The sequence below is a fragment of the Geotrypetes seraphini genome, chromosome 5 (assembly GCF_902459505.1).
Source record: "Geotrypetes seraphini chromosome 5, aGeoSer1.1, whole genome shotgun sequence".
Taxonomy (NCBI): domain Eukaryota; kingdom Metazoa; phylum Chordata; class Amphibia; order Gymnophiona; family Dermophiidae; genus Geotrypetes; species Geotrypetes seraphini.
Window position 1 is genome coordinate 91,821,509 of NC_047088.1, and position 19,589 is coordinate 91,841,097.

General features: G+C 48.4%; 1 protein-coding gene across 4 annotated transcripts in view; it reads right to left on the minus strand.

Moving 5' to 3' along the window:
• ATXN2L (ataxin 2 like) overlaps window positions 1–19,176 on the minus strand; it is a 414,538-nt gene extending 395,362 nt beyond the window's left edge. For 3 of the 4 annotated variants that reach the window (XM_033946500.1, XM_033946501.1, XM_033946502.1), the window contains exon 1: window positions 18,538–19,176. In XM_033946500.1, coding sequence (XP_033802391.1) covers window positions 18,538–18,713 — 176 coding nt within the window. In that variant the 5' untranslated portion in view covers window positions 18,714–19,176. The remainder of the gene's footprint in view (window positions 1–18,537) is intronic. The other variant, XM_033946498.1, reaches the window with a different exon arrangement.
• Between the last annotated feature and the right edge of the window lie 413 nt (window positions 19,177–19,589).

Sequence of the window (19,589 nt, forward strand, 5' to 3'; positions counted from 1 at the left end):
CTCTGGGCCAGTCTGGGCAAAAGGATGACAACTGCTTCAAAAAGTAATTAAAATAAGAAGTAAAGACATAGTTGTAATTCAAAATTCGGTTAATCATCATCGAATTTTGATATAGTCTGCGCCCAAACTTGTCCATAGTGCGACCTTCACGCCCCGGGGGGACTGTTGCAGACACCTTAGAAGGATGAGCTTTCTTCAGGGACGATTCCACCACTAAAGACTGATGAGAAAGTTGTGATTTCTCGAAACCTTTGCAGGGAACAGTGCGATACCGAGACTCCAGCTTCGATGGGATCGCCGTCACAGAATAAGGAGTTTCCATATTCCGCAGGAAAGTCTGCTTCAGCACCGGTGTCATGGGCAGACGCAAAGTCTCCTTAGGAGGATGGGAAAGCTCCATATCCGCCAAATATTCTGGTGTGTACTTGGAATCAGAATGCAAGTCGATGTTAAGAGCCTGGCCCATGTCGAAAACAAACTTCGCAAAAGAAGAAGACTTCGACGTAGAGGCTTCCTGAGGGGAGGCAGAACGAGAACGAGGCGCCACTGAAAATGATGGGGAAGCCTCACGTGAGTATTGAGAGACTGGCTCCGATTCGAGACGTAAAGTGATGGAGGATGCTCCACTGCCAGTCAAAGGCAGAGTGGTGGAATGCTTCCGCTTAAGACTCCGAGACGGAGACGTGTGCGGAGTACGAGGTTTAGAAAGAGGAGACAGATCTCTAGACAAAAGTCTCGAAGGCGGAGTCCTCGACCTCGAATGCCTCGATGAAACAGAAGAGGCAACAGTACTCTGAGAGCAACGTACATGCTTCGAAGGAAGATCAGAAGGCCTCGAGCTCTTCGAGGGAGGGATCTTCGAGGACTTGGACCGATGCTTCGATCGAGGTAAAGACATCTTAGAGGCTCGTTCAGGAGAAGAGTCCGACGAGGAGACCCGAGTCCGAGACCTGTGGCGAGGAGACGGCCGACGAGACGCATGCTGCTGCTCAGGCTGGACTTGTGAAGACAGGGTCGAGGCCGGGATCAACTGAGCCAATACCGAGGAAATTTGCGTAGTCAAAATCAACTTAAGCATATCCTCAAACATGGGGACAGAGACCAAGGGACTCGGAGTCCCAGATGGTCTCGTGCGTTCCAATGAGGGCGACCTCGAATGAGAGTATTCCCTGGCCTTGGAAGCACGCTTCGAGGATGTTTGAGAAGATGGAGTCGAACCTGGAGCCCCAGGCTGCATGGAAGACGACTCCGTCTGCTTCTTAGGAATGGTACCTGAAAAGGAAGCAGGAGACTTACCCCCCAGTCCAGGCTTCGAGGACGCCGCCGAGGCCTTCGAAGCCGAGGCCTGCAGAGGAGGCGATGTCGAGGGTTTGGCACTCGAGGATTGTCCCGAAGTCAAGGGTTTAACAGATGCCTCGGCCGAGGCCACAGCTTTGTCCGGCTCCATTCGAGGAAAAAGCTCAAAGAACCTGTCGCAGCGGCGCTTAAAGGCACGAGGTTGAAGAGTGAGACAGCAAAGGCAATCTTCTGGGCGATGAGTCGTCCCCAAGCACAGCATACACCGACTATGGGGGTCGGTAATGGAGATAGTTCTGCCGCACTGATAAAACCTTTTGAACCCGGTGACAGGCCGGGACATAGCTAGGACAAAGTCCGTGTCGAGAACGAGGGAGAGAGGCCTAGGCCTCAATCTCCCAACCCGATGGCAAAGAAGTACAACAAGAAAAATATATTTTTTTTTTTTAAATAAAAGACGAGATGAAATAGAAAACACAGCGACCGAAAATAAATAACACTACTCAGCTGTGGTGAAGAGAAGGCACAACGCTACGGAGACCGAGTCGACAAGTCTTCTCAGCTCCGCGGAAAACGTTGAACTGAGGATCCTCACAGGAGATGCGCCCCCTAGTTCGGGCGGGAAGGCATGCGCGCATGCGCGATGCAGCACTCGAAAGCTCGAGATCTTCAAGCAAGTTTGCTTTCGAGGCTGTACGCTGCGGGGCTCCTTTGGTGACGTCACCCATGTGTGGGAATATGCTGCCTGCTTGTCCTGGGATAACCATGTTTCATCAAAAGTAACTTGTCATTCCAAAACGTTGGCAGCAGCTTGTTGAAAATGCTGCAAAAATCAACTTGGAAGTGTCTACTCAATGTTCTTTCTCATCAGCATTCAAACATTTGGGCAACCATATGACTGACAGTTTCTGCATATCCAGCTGCTCGTGGATTATACACCTAACAGGTTCCCTGGATATCTGTAGTGTCTCAGCAGTTGTTTTAGCTGATATTCACCAATCTGCCAAATTTCAGGAGTTGACACCGTCTGAGGTCTCCCAGATCTTGCTGCATCTTCAGCCTCAAAATCTCCACAATGAATGCTTGTGAATCACTTCTTTACTGTGGAGTGTGATGGGCATTTGTCACTCAATGTTTACATCATACATTCATATATTTCCTTTGGAGTTTTCTTCTGTAGGAATAGGAACTTCACGATGGCTCGGAGTTCCACATTCGAAAATTCCACACTTTTCATTGACATGGTTCAATCAATGATCTGAAACAAATGTCAAAACATAGCATTACGACTCTGCAAACTGGCACTATGCAAAATAAAACAACACTCTTAAACTTCATATGGCAAAATAACACTCAGAATTTAGGAATTTGATTTGACTGAGAACTTTTCAACCCACCTCAGACTCCCAAACCACCAATACCGTATATACTCAAATATAAACAGAGATTTTGGGACCAAAAAATATGGCCCAAAAATGGGGGTGTCTGTTTATATAAGGGTCCTCAGGTCTGCACACTCCTCTGTCTCCCACCCAGACCTGTTGCAGGCCTCCTGTGGGCCTATCTTATGCCCTGGTGAGCCTGGACAGCAGCAATCCTTCCCTCGTCCTGTCCAACTGTTAACCACCCCGCTACAACATACCTTTTGAACCCTGGTGGTCTAGCAGTAAAGCAGGGCAGGAGAGATTTTTCTTTGCTCCTGCGCCGATCAGAAATGGCTGCTCAAGTTCCCAGGGCAGTCTTGCGATTCTTGGTCTCACAAGATTGCCCTGAGAACTTGCACAGCCATTTACAATTGCAGCTCTGCACAGGGCAGGAGCGAAGAAAAATTGCTCCTATCCTGCTTCACTGCTATTCCACCAGGGTTCAAAAGGTATGTTGTAGAGGGGTCCAGGAGGAAAGCAGAGTGGTTAACAGTTGGCTAGGAGAGGACACGGGAAGGATTGCTCCTACCCAGCTCACCACTGGACCTGGACCACCAGGGCTTAAGGGAGGACTGCAGTGGGCATCGAAGGCTGGGTGCAGAGCAGGACAATTGAATATAAACCCCTCCTCCCCCGGGTTTATATTAGAGTTAACCTTTTTCCCCCCTTTTGGGGGGTGGGGTGGGGAGAAAAGTTACCTCAGTTTATAATCGGATCAATTTATATTCAAGTATACGGTAAGTGCTTCCCAACATGGCACACAACATACAGTGGTGCCTCGCATAACGAACGCCTCGCACAGCGAACGCTGCGCACAACGAACTTCTTGTCTTGATTCGTACAACGGACTTCGTTTCACACAACAAAGTCGCCCGAGCTGCATCCTTCCGCACAGTGTGCGTGACGCTACCGGCTACCCTCCTCCTCCTCCTCCATCAACCAAATGGGAAGTTACATCATGAGGGGAGAGGAAGGAGGAAGGAAGCAGTTGGCAGCATACGCACTGTTAGAGCCCCGTGGCTTGTGTATAAAGTTTGTTTACAGACTTCAACAGCAGCAGCGGGAGAAAGCAGTCGCCGGCCCTGTTTCACCGATCGAGGGGGGGGGCCCTGTTTCGCCGATCGAGGGGGGGCCCTGTTTCGCCGATTGAGGGGGGGGGTGCCTGGTGTTGCCGATCACTGCGGGGGGGGGGGCGGGGCTTTGGCAGAGGTGGGAGAAAGCAGTAAATGAGAGGGAAGTTGGCAGGCTCTGTGGATGGAAAGGGCAGTCGAAATACGGTATGTTGGAGCAGGGGATGAGAGGGAGGGAGAGAAGGGGAAATATTGGACAAGGGCAGAAGGGATGCTAAATCATAGGGTGACAGGCAGAGAGAACAACAGGAAAAAGAGTGGAAGCAATCTTGAACCCTGAGGGTGAGGGAAGAGAGAGGTGGTGAGATGATTGATCATGGGGAGAGGGACAAAAGGGAATAGAGATGGGATAGGAAGATAGTGGAAGTAAAAGGACAGGGAGATGTCAGGAGAGGAGATTATGGGCTACAAGAATGGAGGAGGAGATATGCAGGAAATTGTGAAATTGTGGGACCGACCAAGGGACGGGGGTGGCAAGGACATGAATGAAAGGAAGATAACTTCTAGCCCCTCACCGCTGCTGCTTTCCCGCTTGTGCCTGATGCTGACGGCACAAGTTCTTCCACTTCCATCATCTGCCTTCTTCTCTCCCTCCCTCCATCCCAGGCAATTCACTGAGAGGGGCAGGATAACTGATGGCACTGCGCTTAACTGCCCTCTCTGTCTTTAAATTTAAAAAATGTGTGTTGTTTTAAAAAAACAATTATGTTTTTAGATGTATCTAAATAAAAATATAACAAAAAATTTATCTTTTTTTATGTCATCTTAGCATATTTTATGCTACAGAACGAATTATTTTTTTTAACATGTATTGTTATGTGAAACGCGTTTCACATTAACGAACTTTTCGCATAACAAACTTGCTCCTGGAACAATTAAGTTTTGTTGTGTGAGGCACCACTTGTATTTGTGAATGGTAAAAGATGAAACTGTTACATATACATTATGCCAATATCAGAGCAACTGCAATTTCCATGGCAGGTGTATCATTATGGAATAATTTACAGGGATTATTAGAAATTTAAGCAAACAGGGAAAGAAGAGTCATGCCTCAATATGCAACAACCAAACAAAAAAATGAGGCAAGCAAGATATCAAAATCCACAGTTACTTTTATTGTATTAGAAGTCACAAAATCCTAAAAGGTACCCGACTAGAAACCCAGTTTCAGTATCCGTGGATACCTTCCTACAGTGGACTATAGAATGCATTAGTTGAAGATAATCTCTGAAATGCTGATTCCTATTACTAGAAAGATGTCTCTGGAGAGAGATGTGAGAAAATGATTTTGACTTCCTTCCCTGTTCTTGGAGTTCACGTCACCTTATTCCAGATGTGAATAAGAAGACCCTGCTTGAATTTGCAAGTTTAAAAAGTCTCAGATTTTGTACTTAAACAAGATTGATGTAGCCTTTACAGCGTTCCTATGAATTGCGATTCAAAATACCATTGTATTTAAGAAAAGTTCTGAACACTACTTATTATTATGGAAGCTTTTAATTGACTGAACTGATAATTCATAGATTAAAAAGGTTTTGAAAACCACTTTGTTTACGGAAAGTTTTTAGTTGACTATATTGAAATTTTTGCTGGATGTGAATGTTAAATAATTTATTAAATTTGCTAAATGTTTGTATGTTAGATTATATTTACATTTGTATTTTGTAAAACCCTTAGGTCAGGGGTGTCAAAGTCCCTCTGAGGGCCACAATCCAGTCGGGTTTTCAGGATTTCCTCAATTAATATGCATGCATGAGATCTATTAGCATACAATGAAAGTAGTGCATGCAAATAGTTCTCATGCATATTCATTGGGGAAATCCTGAAAACCCGACTGGATTGCGGCCCTCGAGGAGGGACTTTGACACCCCTGCCTTAGATTGTAAACCCTTAGGTTCTATGTTAGATTATATTTACGTTTGTATTTTGTAAACCCTTAGGTTTAAGCAGACTAGAAGTTTTTAAAATAAATTACTGCTCCAAATCACAAAGTCCCCTTGAACCATCCCCCACTCAAAATAACCACACCGCCCCAAGTACTAATGCTATCCATCATCACCAACAACCGATCCACAAACAAAAAAGACTCAGACCCCCCTACTACCAGAACTTACTCCAATCTACAATATGTCCAGCATCACTTGTCGAAAAGCAAAATAAAAGCACCACTCCTGTACTTTATATGTAAATCAATGCCAGATCTATAGCCAAACTACTATAATCAATGACAATTTTCTCAAGACCTAAATCTTGCCTTCTTCTCGGAAACTTAGCTTAAAGACACAAACTGCCCAAAATTACCTCATCTCTGCCCACCAGGATACAGTATTATTCATATACAATGTACAGCACTGCATATGCCTGGTAGCACTATAGAAATAACATATTGTTGTCGATTGTACTTATACAGTAAACAAAATTGTAAGCTTTATGTTAAACTGTACCTGCTAGTGCAACACCTTGGGTGAATCTCTTCCTAAAGGTAATATTCCAATAAATAAATCACAGTTATATATATTCCAATAAATAAATCTCAGTTAATGACAGCTCTTATCTGTTGAAACAAACTAACACAATAGCCTGCATGCCGCCGTGCCTTCAGTATGACCCACATACCTGAAATCCCTAGTGGGCCAGAAGTGTAGCAGGCAGAAGCAAGCTTTCTGTGCTCCTGCCCCACTGCTGAACTGGTCACTGCCACGAGTCCTGGCGGTTCAGCTGTACTGAGCAGGAAGGTGCTTTCAGCGCTGAGCAGCTTTTTCTGAATGGCTACCCTGAGTTCTCATGAGCCGCTCAGAGCCAAGCAGCAGTGTACAGCTGAAACCGCCAGAACTTGCAGCAGCGGACTGGCTCAGCAGTGGGACAGGAGTGTGGAAAGATACGCTCCCGCCCGCTACTATACCTCTAGACCAGGTGATCTCAAACTTGCGGGCCCGCCAGGTACTATTTTGAGGCCCTTGGTATATTTATCATAATCACAAAAATAAAATAAAACAGTTTCTTGATCAAATGTCTCTTTAGCTATAAATTAAGACTTAGCCAAAAGAAAAGATTTATAAACTATAAAGAGTTTTATCTCATGCAAAAATTGTCATTTCTGTAATAAGACATTAAACTATTAATTTCTGAGGCCCTCCAAGTACCTACAAATCACAAAATGTGGCCCTGCAGAGGGTTTGAGTTCGAGACCACTGCTCTAGACCACCAGGGATTCCAGGTACGAAGGTCATACAGAAAGTGCAGTGGCATGCAAGATATCTGCAGAGAGGAGGTTACAATGGATAGGGCAGGGGGGAACATGGGTGCAGAGCCTGGCAGCCCGGAGGTCTACAACAAGTCCAGGAAGAGGGCAGGTGGGCGCTAGCTCAAATATAAGCCAAGACCCCCATTTGCAGGCCATTATTTTGGCCCAAAAATCTCAGCTTATATTAAGAGTATAAACGGTAAGTTCTTGAGTTTGGCTGATAAGCATATACTGTATTTTTCACTCCATAAGACCACCTGACAATAAGACGCACCCTAAATTTAGAGCAAGAAAACAAGAAAAAAAAAATATTCTGAACCAAATTCTCCTAGCACCCAGCCCCACACTTCCTTGCCAGGCTCTGCACCCCTGTCCCCCCTCCCTCCAGGCTTTGTACCCTGGTGGTCTAGTGGTAGTCAGGGACAGGGCACAGATGTCAAGGCAGATGATTTTTTAAAATATGCAATGTTACCTCAGTAACAACTATAGAAAAATAGACAAATATAGTATAAAATATAGACAGCAGATTTAAATTTGAAAATAAAATCATTTCTCCTACCTTTGGTTGTCTGGTTTGGTTTCCTTCCTCAGGCCCAACAATTGTCCCTTCCTCCCTCTTATGTTCCCCTCACTGCTTTCCAGCCTTTGTCCTCTCCTCCCCCCCCCCACTCAGGCCCAACAATTGTCCCTTCCTCTCTCCCTCCTACGTTTCCCTCACTGCCTTCCAGCCTATGTTCTCTTCCGCCCCACCCTAAGCCTGCCCGCCCGCTGAATTTAATTACCTCCCGCTGCTGCCGCTGTGAGGAAACGCCAATGAAGAAGCAGCGGTGGGGGTGGGGGGTGGACTCCTGGCTCAGAATTGACGTTGGGGGTAAGGCTTCTGGGCCGGCGGCGTGCAATCGCTGCACCTGGCTGGCCTTTCCCTTCCTTTACTTATGGCGGCATTGAGAGACCAGGAGCAGCAGGTGGCGGTCGAAATAAGGTAACGGCGGGGAGGGGGGTATTCGCTCCATAGGACTCACCCCTTTTTTTTCACCCACTTTTTTTGGGGGAAAAAAGTGTGTCTTATGGAGTGAAAAATACGGTAACTCAGATGTTGAAATTTAGGAGCTCACCTTTCTCCAAATATCAAACCTTACTTGCCAATTTGCAAGAGTCAGCATTAGGAGATATACCGTATTTTCGCGGATATAACGCGCGCATTATACGCGTTTTTACGTACCGCGCATACCCTTTGCGCGTTATATGCCTGAGCGCGGTATACAAAATTTTTTTTACATATTTCACACCCCGCCCGACTCATCATCCGGAAGGACGCTCGCACCCCCACCACTCGCACCCCCACCCCGAAGGACCGCCGACTCCCCGACAATATCGGGCCAGGAGGGAGCCCAAACCCTCCTGGCCACGGCGACCCCCTACCCCCACCTTGCACTACATTACGGGCAGGAGGGATCCTAGGCCCTCCTGCCCTCGACGCAAACCCCCCTCCCCCCAACGACCGCCCCCCCCAAGAACCTCCGGACCGCCCCTCCAGCCGACCCGCAATCCCCCTAGCGACCCCCACGACCCCCCCACACCCCCCTTTCCCGTACCTTTGGTAGTTGGCCGGACAGACGGGAGCCAAACCCGCCTGTCCGGCAGGCAGCCAACGAAGGAATGAGGCCGGATTGGCCCATCCATCCTAAAGCTCCGCCTACTGGTGGGGCCTAAGGCGCGTGGGCCAATCAGAATAGGCCCTGGAGCCTTAGGTCCCACCTGGGGCGCGGCCTGAGGCACATGGGCCCAACCCGACCAATGTGCCTCAGGCCATGCCCCCAGGTGGGACCTAAGGCTCCAGGGCCTATTCTGATTGGCCCACGCGCCTTAGGCCCCACCAGTAGGCGGAGCTTTAGGATGGATGGGCCAATCCGGCCTCATTCCTTCGTTGGCTGCCTGCCGGACAGGTGGGTTTGGCTCCCGTCTGTCCGGCCAACTACCAAAGGTACGGGGAAGGGGGGTGGGGGGGTCGTGGGGGTCGCCAGGGGGATCGCGGGTCGGCTGGGGGAGCGGTCGGAGGTTCTTGGGGGGGGGCGGTCGTTGGGGGGGGGGGGGGTTTGCGTCGAGGGCAGGAGGGCCTGGGACCCCTCCTGCCCGTAATGTAGTGCGGGGTGGGGTTAGGGGGTCGCCGTGGCCAGGAGGATTTGGGCTCCCTCCTGGCCCGATATTGTCGGGGAGTCGGCGATCCTTCGGGGTGGGGGTGCGAGTGGTCCTGCCGAGGGGGGAGAAGAATCGGACGTCGAGGGGGGGCATCTGGCTTTCAGGATGGGGACAGACCTTCAAGGGGGGACAGGACTTCAAGGGGGACAGGCAGACCTTCAAGGGGGACAGGCAGACCTTCAAGGGGGGACAGGCAGACCTTCAAGGGGGGACAGGCAGACCTTCAAGGGGGGACAGGCAGACCTTCAAGGGGGGACAGGACTTCAAGGGGGACAGGCAGACCGAAGGGAGTGAAAAAGCTATAAAATAAACCCACTAGCGTGTCAATGTGTTGAGAGGAAGAGGTGGTCTGGGAAATTCTGCTGAGAAAACTCCGGGTCCATTTCCACCCCCCAGTTACCCTAGTCCACTCCACTCAACTGGTTCACATACTGAGTTGATCTTTGGGTGTTGTTCCTGGGATCTCTTTCAGTGGTTTGTCAGTATCTCCTTGTGGTCCAAGGAAGGAAACTTTGTTAACCTTAGCATTGACCTTCAGAATATATTTGTAACAGCGCTGCTTGTGTGGCATTACCGTAGGCTATGTAGTGATGGAAAGAAAAAAACAGACCTTTGCACATTTTTGCACTAGGTACGGTATATGGTATAGGTACCGTATATAGGTATAGGTATTCCTGCACAGCTAAGTCCTTGTGAAGTTACGGTACCTTGTTCTTTCTGTATTTGACATCTAGCAAGGTCTCTGTTTGGAAGGAATGATTTAAGTTATGGTAAAAGCAGATAGCGTTGCTGGTTTTAAAAAGGTTTGGACAAATTCCTGGAGGAAAAGTCCATAGTCTGTTATTAAGACATGGGGGCAGCGTCTGCTTGCCCTGGATCGGTAGCATGGAATGTTTGTTATTCTTTGGGTTTTGACCAGGTATTTAGTAACCTGGATTGGCTACCATGAGAATGGGCTACAGGGCATGATGGACCATTGGACTGACCCAGTTAGGCTATTCTTATGTTCTCATCTGTAGGGGCCTTTGTTTTCACTTCTTATTTTAATGTATTTTTTTCTGGAAACTTATCAGTGTTTTTTATAATGGGAACAAAAATGGAAGAGAATTACCGTAATGTGTGTGGAATGGGGGGGGGGGGTTGTTTAACTACCATAATTTCTTCAGCTAAATACCGGTAATTCAATCCACCTCAACCAGACATAGGAGAACTCACGCACCATTCACACACCCTCCAACCAAACACGTGAAAAGAAAAAAACTGTTCATTCTTATAAACAACCTTATAACTTTTAATCTAGAGTTAGTGAGTATGAATTCAGGAACAAGAACAGAAACATGTTAATTCTTATAAACTATAACATTAACCGGTAGATCAAACGAAGTATGGAGGACAAAATAATCTAAATACAGTTACCGTAATTACGGTAAAGTTGTAAATAAACAAAGTTTACAGGTTTATTCAGTCATCATCATCACAGTCATCTGAATCCTTGAATCCATCAAAATCCGAAATTGTCATCATCGTCATTAAATAAACTGAGCACGGCCTGCAGACGATCCTCGTTTATTTCCGAAGTGATATCGTCATCATCGTCATCATCATCATCATCGCTGATATCCGTGTTGTTGCCTCCTTCCGCTGCACTGGTAGTAGCCGTAGTTTCATTGGTTTCATAAACAATGCCCGCTTTTCTAAATCCGTTTCGAATGGTATCTGGTGTTATTTTGTCCCATGCTGAAGCCACCCACTTGCAGACTTCTGTGAAAGTTGCCCGCTTCTGCCGCCCCGCGGGTGTGTACTCGTGCGTGCCGCTCTGCATCCACTCCTCCCACTCCTTTCTAATAAAAGTCTTGAATGGATGATTCACTGCGATGTCAAGTGGTTGCAGCTTACACGTCAGGCCTCCAGGTATCACAGCGATGTGGGCACGAGTAGAATTAATGAACATTTTTTTCTTTGTGGGCAGCCATGGCATCAAAAATTAACAAGGATTTTTTTGCAAAGAATCCACCCGGTCTTGCCCTAAAGCATTTATCTACCCACAATCTCATTACGTCGCAGTCCATCCATCCCTTCTTGTTGCAGTGCACAACCACACTGGTGGGCAGCTTTTCACGGGGCATAGTGACCCTTTTGAAAATGAGCATGGGCTTTAACTTAACCCCGCTAGCTGAGCAACCAAGAACGACTGTAAAACACGTTCTTTCATGCCCAGTTGTGGTGATGGCAACAGATTTAGTACCTGTGGGGGCTATGGTTCTTGTTGCTGGAATGTCGAATGCCATTGGAATTTCATCCATGTTGATGACGTCCTTTGCAGTGATGCCAAGTTCAGATATTTCTTTGGCGACAAAGTCACAGAAATCAATCAATTTTTGCTGCCAGTCATCTGGAAGTCGCTGGCCAACAGTTGTTCTCATTCTAACTGATAGTCCGTTCCTTTTCATAAAGTTTGAGATCCATGTGAAGCCAGCTTTGAAGTCGGGTATTCCTCTTCCATTGGCAAGTAGTTTTGCCTTTATCTGAATCGCAACAGTAGAGATTGATTGATTTTGCTCCCTTCTCGCCAGAATCCACTGCTTCAAGTCATCCTCCAGCTGAGGCCATTTTGGTTTGGCCCCACGACGTGCCCGTTTGCGCGGATTGCATTTCTCCAGTTCCTTCTTATCTTTTCTCCATTCACGCACCGATGTTTCTCCAACATCGAACTCTCTCGCTGCGGCCCGGTTGCCTATTTCCTCAGCTTTCGCAACGACTTTAAGCTTAAAGTCCGCTGTATATGACTTTCGTCTCATTCCTGCCATTATGGCGGTACATTTACCGGTAAATTTAATTGATAAACTCTACTACAGGGTAGATAAATGCAGAATACCAATCTGAAGTGATCAAATTAAAATGTGGGCTCTACATGCAACATTAATCTTTTATAGGCTTACCCAAAGGCTGAGATGCTGTTGTATAGTCAAAATAGTATTCACTGGGCAAATTACAAGGCCAGATAGAGGGGGCCACAGCCACGTGGTGAAAAGCACACCACCAGAAAAACAGCCTTGGTGAAAACTAAGCGGCAAGCATGCTCAGACCATTGCGCATGCTTACAGAGCTGGGAGCAGGGCAGGGCGGGCGAAAGGAGAGTCGGGACAGCGCACGGAGAGGCGGGGCAGTGCACGGAAAGTCAGGGCGGGTGAACGGAGAGTCGGGACAGCGCACGGAGAGGCGGGGCAGTGCACGGAAAGTCATGGCAGGTGAACGGAGAGTCGGGACAGCGCACGGAAAGTCATGGCAGGTGAACGGAGAGTCGCGACAGTGCACGGAGAGGCGGGGCAGTGCACGGAAAGTCAGGGCAGGTGAACGGAGAGTCGCGACAGTGCACGGAGAGGCGGGGCAGTGCACGGAAAGTCAGGGCAGGTGAACGGAGAGTCGGGACAGCGCACGGAGAGGCGGGGCAGTGCACCGAAAGTCAGGGCGGGTGAACGGTGAGTCGGGGCAACCAGAGGAGAGTCGGGGAGGGCGAAAGGAGAGTCGGGGTGGCCAGAGGAGAGTCGGGCAGCATGCGCGGTATACCCATGAGCGCTGTATACAAAAGTTTCCTTACATACAAGTGTGGTTTCTGCGCGCTATATCCGTGTGCGCGTTTTACACGGGTGCGCGTTATATCCACGAAAATACGGTAAACATGACACTAGATTCAATAAAATGATGCAAATGTCCTCAATTTCAAAAATTCTCGTTGAAAGGCAATTACCCATAGTTTTTGCTACATAAGACACCCTTTTTCCACCTCAAAAAAGGGGGTGGAAATAAGGGTGCATCTTATGGAGCGAATACCCAACACCCCCCCCCCCCGTTATTTTTTTTTTCATTCTGGTGCCCTCCCTTGCTGGACGCGGCTACCTGGTCCCCGTGAGCAGTGACAGCTGATGCAGCTGCCTCCGAGTCCTCTTCTTTTCCCTTGCGGCAGAGCAGCGCACAAGGCTGCCTGTCCAGTCCCACGCCACTTCCCTAATTAAAAATAGGCAGGGGGAAGAAGCCGGAGCCTGCAAGCCCTGCCAAATAAAAAATAGGGAGCAGGGAGAGGCCGGGCCTGCCTGTGGGGAGGCCTGGGAGGGGGGCTGACTGCCTGCCTAGGGAGGAAACTTGCCTGATAGGGGAGAGGTCTGCCTGCCCCGTCCCTACCTGCCTGCCAGCCACTAGGCCTGTCTGCCCTGTGCCGGCCTACCACTAGACCACCAGAGGGGGGACAGGGTATAGAACTTGGCAAGGAGTGTGGGGTTGGGTGCAGAGCTTGGCAGGGAGAATTTGGTTCAGAATGTTATTTTTCTCGTTTTCTTCCTCTAAATCTAGGGCAAGTCTTATGGAGCAAAAAAATATGGTAGATCTAAAGCCATCAGGTCTTACACACAAAAAAGGATGCACTCTAGATATACCGTATTTTCACGCATATAACGCGCGCGTTATACGCGTTTTTACCTACCGCGCATACCCCTCGCGCGTTATATGCGTGAGCGCGGTATACAAAAGTTTTAAAACATAGTTCCCACCCCCGCCCGACGCCCGATTCACCCCCCCAGCAGGACCGCTCGCACCCCCATCCCGAACGACCGCTCGCACGCGCTCCCACCCGCACCCGCATCCACGATCGGAGCAAGAGGGAGCCCAAGCCCTCTTGCCCGGCCGACTCCCCGACGTCCGATACATCCCCCCCCCCGGCAGGACCACTCGCACCCCCACCCCGAAGGACCGCCGACTTCCCGACAATATCGGGCCAGAAGGGAGCCCAAACCCTCCTGGCCCCGGCGCCCCCCTACCCCCACCCCGCACTACATTACGGGCAGGAGGGACCCCAGGCCCCCCTGCCCTCGACGCAAACCCCCCTCCCTCCAACGATCGCCCCCCCCCAAGAACCTCCGACCGCCCCCCCCCCAGCCGACCCGCGACCCCCCTGGCGACCCCCACGACCCCCCACCCCCCTTCCCCGTACCTTTGGTAGTTGGGCCAGAAGGGAGCCCCAACCCTCCTGGCCACGGCGACCCCCTAACCCCACCCCGCACTACATTACGGGCAGGAGGGATCCAGGCCCTCCTGCCCTCGACGCAAACCCCCCTCCCCCCCAACGACCGCCCCCCCCCAAGAACCTCCGACCGCCCCCCAGCCGACCCGCGATCCCCCTGGCGACCCCCACGACCCCCCCACCCCCCTTCCCCGTACCTTTGGAAGTTGGCCGGACAGACGGGAGCCAAACCCGCCTGTCCGGCAGGCAGCCAACGAAGGAATGAGGCCGGATTGGCCCATCCATCCTAAAGCTCCGCCTACTGGTGGGACCTAAGGCACGTGGGCCAATCAGAATAGGCCCTGGAGCCTTAGGTCCCACCTGGGGGCGCGGCCTGAGGCACATGGGCCCAACCCGACCATGTGCCTCAGGCCGCGCCCCCAGGTGGGACCTAAGGCTCCAGGGCCTATTCTGATTGGCCCACGCGCCTTAGGCCCCACCAGTAGGCGGAGCTTTAGGATGGATGGGCCAATCCGGCCTCATTCCTTCGTTGGCTGCCTGCCGGACAGGCGGGTTTGGCTCCCGTCTGTCCGGCCAACTACCAAAGGTACGGGGAAGGGGGGTGGGGGGGTCGGGGGGGTCGCCAGGGGGTCGCGGGTCGGCTGGGGGGGCGGTCGGAGGTTCTTGGGGGGGCGGTCGTTGGGGGGGGGGGGGGTGTGCGTCGAGGGCAGGAGGGCCTGGGATCCCTCCTGCCCGTAATGTAGTGCGGGGTGGGGTTAGGGGGTCGCCGTGGCCAGGAGGATTTGGGCTCCCTCCTGGCCCGATATTGTTGGGGAGTCAGCGGTCCTTCGGGGGGAGGGATGTATCGGACGTCGGGGGGGGGGGCATCAGGCTTTCAGGATGGGGACAGACCTTCAAGGGGGGACAGTGCACGGAAGTCAGGGGGGGTGAACGGAGAGTCGGGACAGCGCACGGAAAGTCAGGGCAGTGCACGGAAGTCAGGGGGGGGGTGAACGGAGAGTCGGGACAGCGCACGGAAAGTCAGGGCAGTGCACGGAAGTCAGGGGGGGGTGAACGGAGAGTCGGGACAGCGCACGGAGAGGCGGGGCAGTGCACGGAAGTCAGGGGGGGTGAACGGAGAGTCGGGCAGCATGCGCGGTATAATCGTGAGCGCGTTATACCAAAGTTTTTGTGCTTATCATCGTGATTTCTGCGCGCTATACACGTGTGCGCGTTTTATACGGGTGCGTGTTATTTGCGTGAAAATACGGTAAACATCTACTCCCCCTCCAAAAAAAATACCCCACACTGGTTGCAGATTCAAACTGGACTGTAGTTCTTTGGTCAGAGCACTACCTGCTATCCTTCAACCTCTATTTATATAGGAAGTGCATCCACCAAGAGACTTAAGAAAAATTTTAGGAGGTAGGATTGATACCAATCGATTCTGGAACAAAGCATATGAACTGTTAACTACAATACCAAATGACCCTAGTTCAATGCTAACTAAATGGAACAAAAATGAACACACTCTGGACTCAATGGCCCTATTGCGATACCATAACACTAGGTCTTCAAAATCACCATCATGGTTTACCGAAACCCTACAAACTGAAAAACAAATTTGTTGCAGGCTTTAGAGACAATGGCAAAAAAGTAACCACCCAGAACACAAGCCTGTCTGGAGGACTGCAGTCAACAAATATAAATTCAACACTGCAAAGGCAAGAAAAACCTACTATTCCCAACAAATAGAACAAAAAAATATATATATATAAAAAAAAATTATTCCACTTAATGTGTACCATAACCATATGCTAACTCAGTGGATGTTGTAACCTGAGTTAGCAAGGAAAATCCAACAAGCTTAGCTGCACCAGGCAATTTCACACCTCTAGCTCATTTGCTTATTACACAATAGGGTGCCAAGATGCCTTTTTTTTTTTTTTACCACTGCATGTATGTGAATAAATGCATGCATTTGAAACCTAAGTTCAGGCCAAAGCCAGGTCAAATATGAAACAGAATGGCGTTTGTAGCAAAAAAAATAAAAAATAAAAAACAACTTTTTCAAGTGATATTAAAAAATGGACAATGTATAGTTAAGATATTTGCACCCAAAAATGGCCAAATTTCAATTCACCAAACAGTACTCAATTTAGAATGAAAAGTTATTAATAACATTTTTACCCAGAGTGTGTAAGTTTAACACCTCCAATATACTTTTCCAATTCAATCTTATATGTCCCCAGATCCTCAGAAGTACCATCTAGTCTAGGACTCAAATATATACATTGTCTCAGGCTTTATGTAAAATCCCTGAAAGGAAGACCACAGTTTTAAGCTAAGTATTTAAACTATATGCACACTTTAAAGGTGGATAAATGGATAAAATATTGAAAATTTCTATATAAAAAAAGCAGTAAGATCCGGTGAGGAAGTGGTACTTAAAGCCTGGGACAATGGATATATTTGAGTCCTAGGTGATACTTCTGAGGATCTGGAGACATACATGATTGAATGTGAAGTACAGTATATTGGAGCTGTTAAACTTACACACTCTGGGTAAAAACAAAATTTGAATAAAGCAATATAATTTCTTTGTGCAATTATATCTTTGCTTCCAATTGGCTGCAAAGTTACATATGTGTCATGTGCAATGACTGCTAGAACAGTTTATGACTTAAATCAAAATACAGGTCAGAAACAATGAATGAGTCAATGTAGGCATTACATTTCCTAACTTTTTTGTTTACTTTGCTGGCTCATAACTGAGGAGATAAACTAATGTTACATTCCAAACTTTGTACATTAACTTAGGAGTAGGAGTTGAATTAAGCCCCACAATTTCAATTCTCTTGGAGACTTTGTTAGGCTGTGGTGGCTAGACAAAGCACGACCTTAAAATTACATGGTTCTAACTGTACCGAAAGTCATTCTCAGGAATTTGAAGTGGAGGTTTGTGGGGCAATTTGATGTTCAATGACATGTGCAGATTTATTTATTAATTTAATACCAGATACATTGTTTCTCCAAATCCTCATGGGTGTTGTTACATCTACATGTCAGATAGAACCCGGAAGTCATCAGAGTTAAAAATAACTGAAAATTGTCACTTAGAACCCTGTAATTCTAAGGTTGTGAAAGTTGCCATCTTGGGTTATGCAGAGCACAGTACTTCAAGAGTGACTTATATTTGACAGCCTCTAGGTCTTAAACCATTAGAAAAACAGATGAAATGTAAACCACATAGACTATAAGTGATATAAATGCTCATTCGAGGCTATAGGGAACATCCACACAAAATTTTATTCAATTTGGAGAAAGTCGAGTGGGGATGATTTTTAATATATTGGACCACTTGACATGGAATGACCCCTATATGCATTATAGCTTATGACTTCCATTAAGTAAAACTCTTTGGCATTACAGTAGTAGTATATTGAGATAATACTTCCCATACTTAGCTTAAGAATGAAGTTCATTACTAGTATAGTATACCCAAAACATTCATTTCGAAGACACTGCCCCTAACAACCTTCGCCAAATTCCTTGGACAAATTCATCAAGCAGATAAAAGTTATATTACATAATTACAAGTTGACAGTGGACGCCACAAAAATAATTCATACTCCACAATAACCGAAATCATATTTTGCAGCCATGTCAAGAAAAGAACGCTTTCTCTACATTCTAACACCTGCAAGTTCCGCCCTTCCAAAGGAAAAAAAAAAAAAAAAAAACAACCACGCGACCGTACAGCATCAGAGTGCGCCTCCCAGTCAGCTGACACGATCCCATACTGTAGCAAGTCCTCCATTTACTCTGCCCCTTTAATTCCCTTTGCGCATGCTCCGCGGCAAGCATACAGGAACAGAGAAACCATCTTAACCAGCGAGGTTCCATAATTTCCTACCTAACCCACCATAAAACACAGCCGTGTGTCACGAGAATTAGAAAACCCGTAATCTATCAGTGGTCAAAAAACACCATGCCCGTCTCAAACACCCAACGTTTATTCTCTCACTGGACAACCCATTCGTCACTCAGAAAAGTCAAGCATAGTAGTTGGACAAGCAATAAATCGCTCAGAGAAAGTGGAGGCAATTGGGAAGAACGACCAATAGCTCACAGGTATACTAACAGCAATTAGACAAGCCACCCACTTGGCCAGGTAATGGCGCTTGCTTATATTCTGCCCCTTCGCCGGTAGGCTGCTGCAGTGCCGTGTATTCCCTCCTAATTTCTTACCTGCTGGTTACAACAGATCCAGGCCGTTGGGTAAAAGTGTTACTGTTGTTGCTGATAATGCCAGCTGCAGAAGGACTCACACTTCCATTTGGACTACCGGGTGAGGGGTTTCCTGCTCCTCCCGCCATGGGTTTACGTACGACAGGTGGTGGCAGCGGCTGCTGCTGTTTGAGCATGTCAGTATGCACCCCCAGAGATGGAGATAGGCCGGGGCGCGCGCCGTCTAGCTCTCTCTGCGTGCGACAAGCAGGCCTTATATTATGGGGCTAGGCAAGTAGGTGTCCACTGCACCCACTAAAAGCAACAGCAGTTTCTCTCGCGCCACTGAGAACACAGCGCGTGCGCACCGAACCAGCGACTCGTAGACTAAAAAAAAAGGAGGGGGTTGGTGTCTCGCGCCCCCTTGAGCACCACCGATGGTTCTTCTTTTTCTTCCTCCTTCCGCACGGCGGGGGTGGCACCACTCACCACTTTTCCCGGCACCGTCCGATTAAACGATTACAACATAAAACGAAGAGTAAGTCGCCAACGGCTACCTTTTCCCTTCTTCCTTCTTCTCGCGCCACATACGCAAAAAAAAAAGCGTAGCTATGAGGCTGCGGTGTATCCTGCCGCCTCAAGGTTCGCCGATATCTTTAACCTTCCGCCGACGTACGAGGTATAGAGGCGGAGCTGCGTGCGCACGTGAGTAGTAACCCTGCCCGTCCATAATAATCCCTCCCTCTAAACGAGAACCGGCTCTATTATACGTGATGTGGTAGTTATAGTTATGACCGCGTACGACCTGCAGACCACGTCGAAGAGCTCAAATAGTACCTGAGAAACTGATGAACATAAATTTAGATAAATTATGCAATAAAGACTTGTGAATCCCCTTCGGAAAAGTTAGGAAGTCTGGAGACAGTTATATGGTTCACCAAGGCCTAGAAGTTGATCTGTGCACCCAATATTGCGTATAGTAAGCAGCTTCTTAGTTGGGGTTTTTTTTTTAGCAAATATGTTTGTTTCTCTGATACTAATCATGAGTAGGAATGGCTTCCACAAAGTCTTCA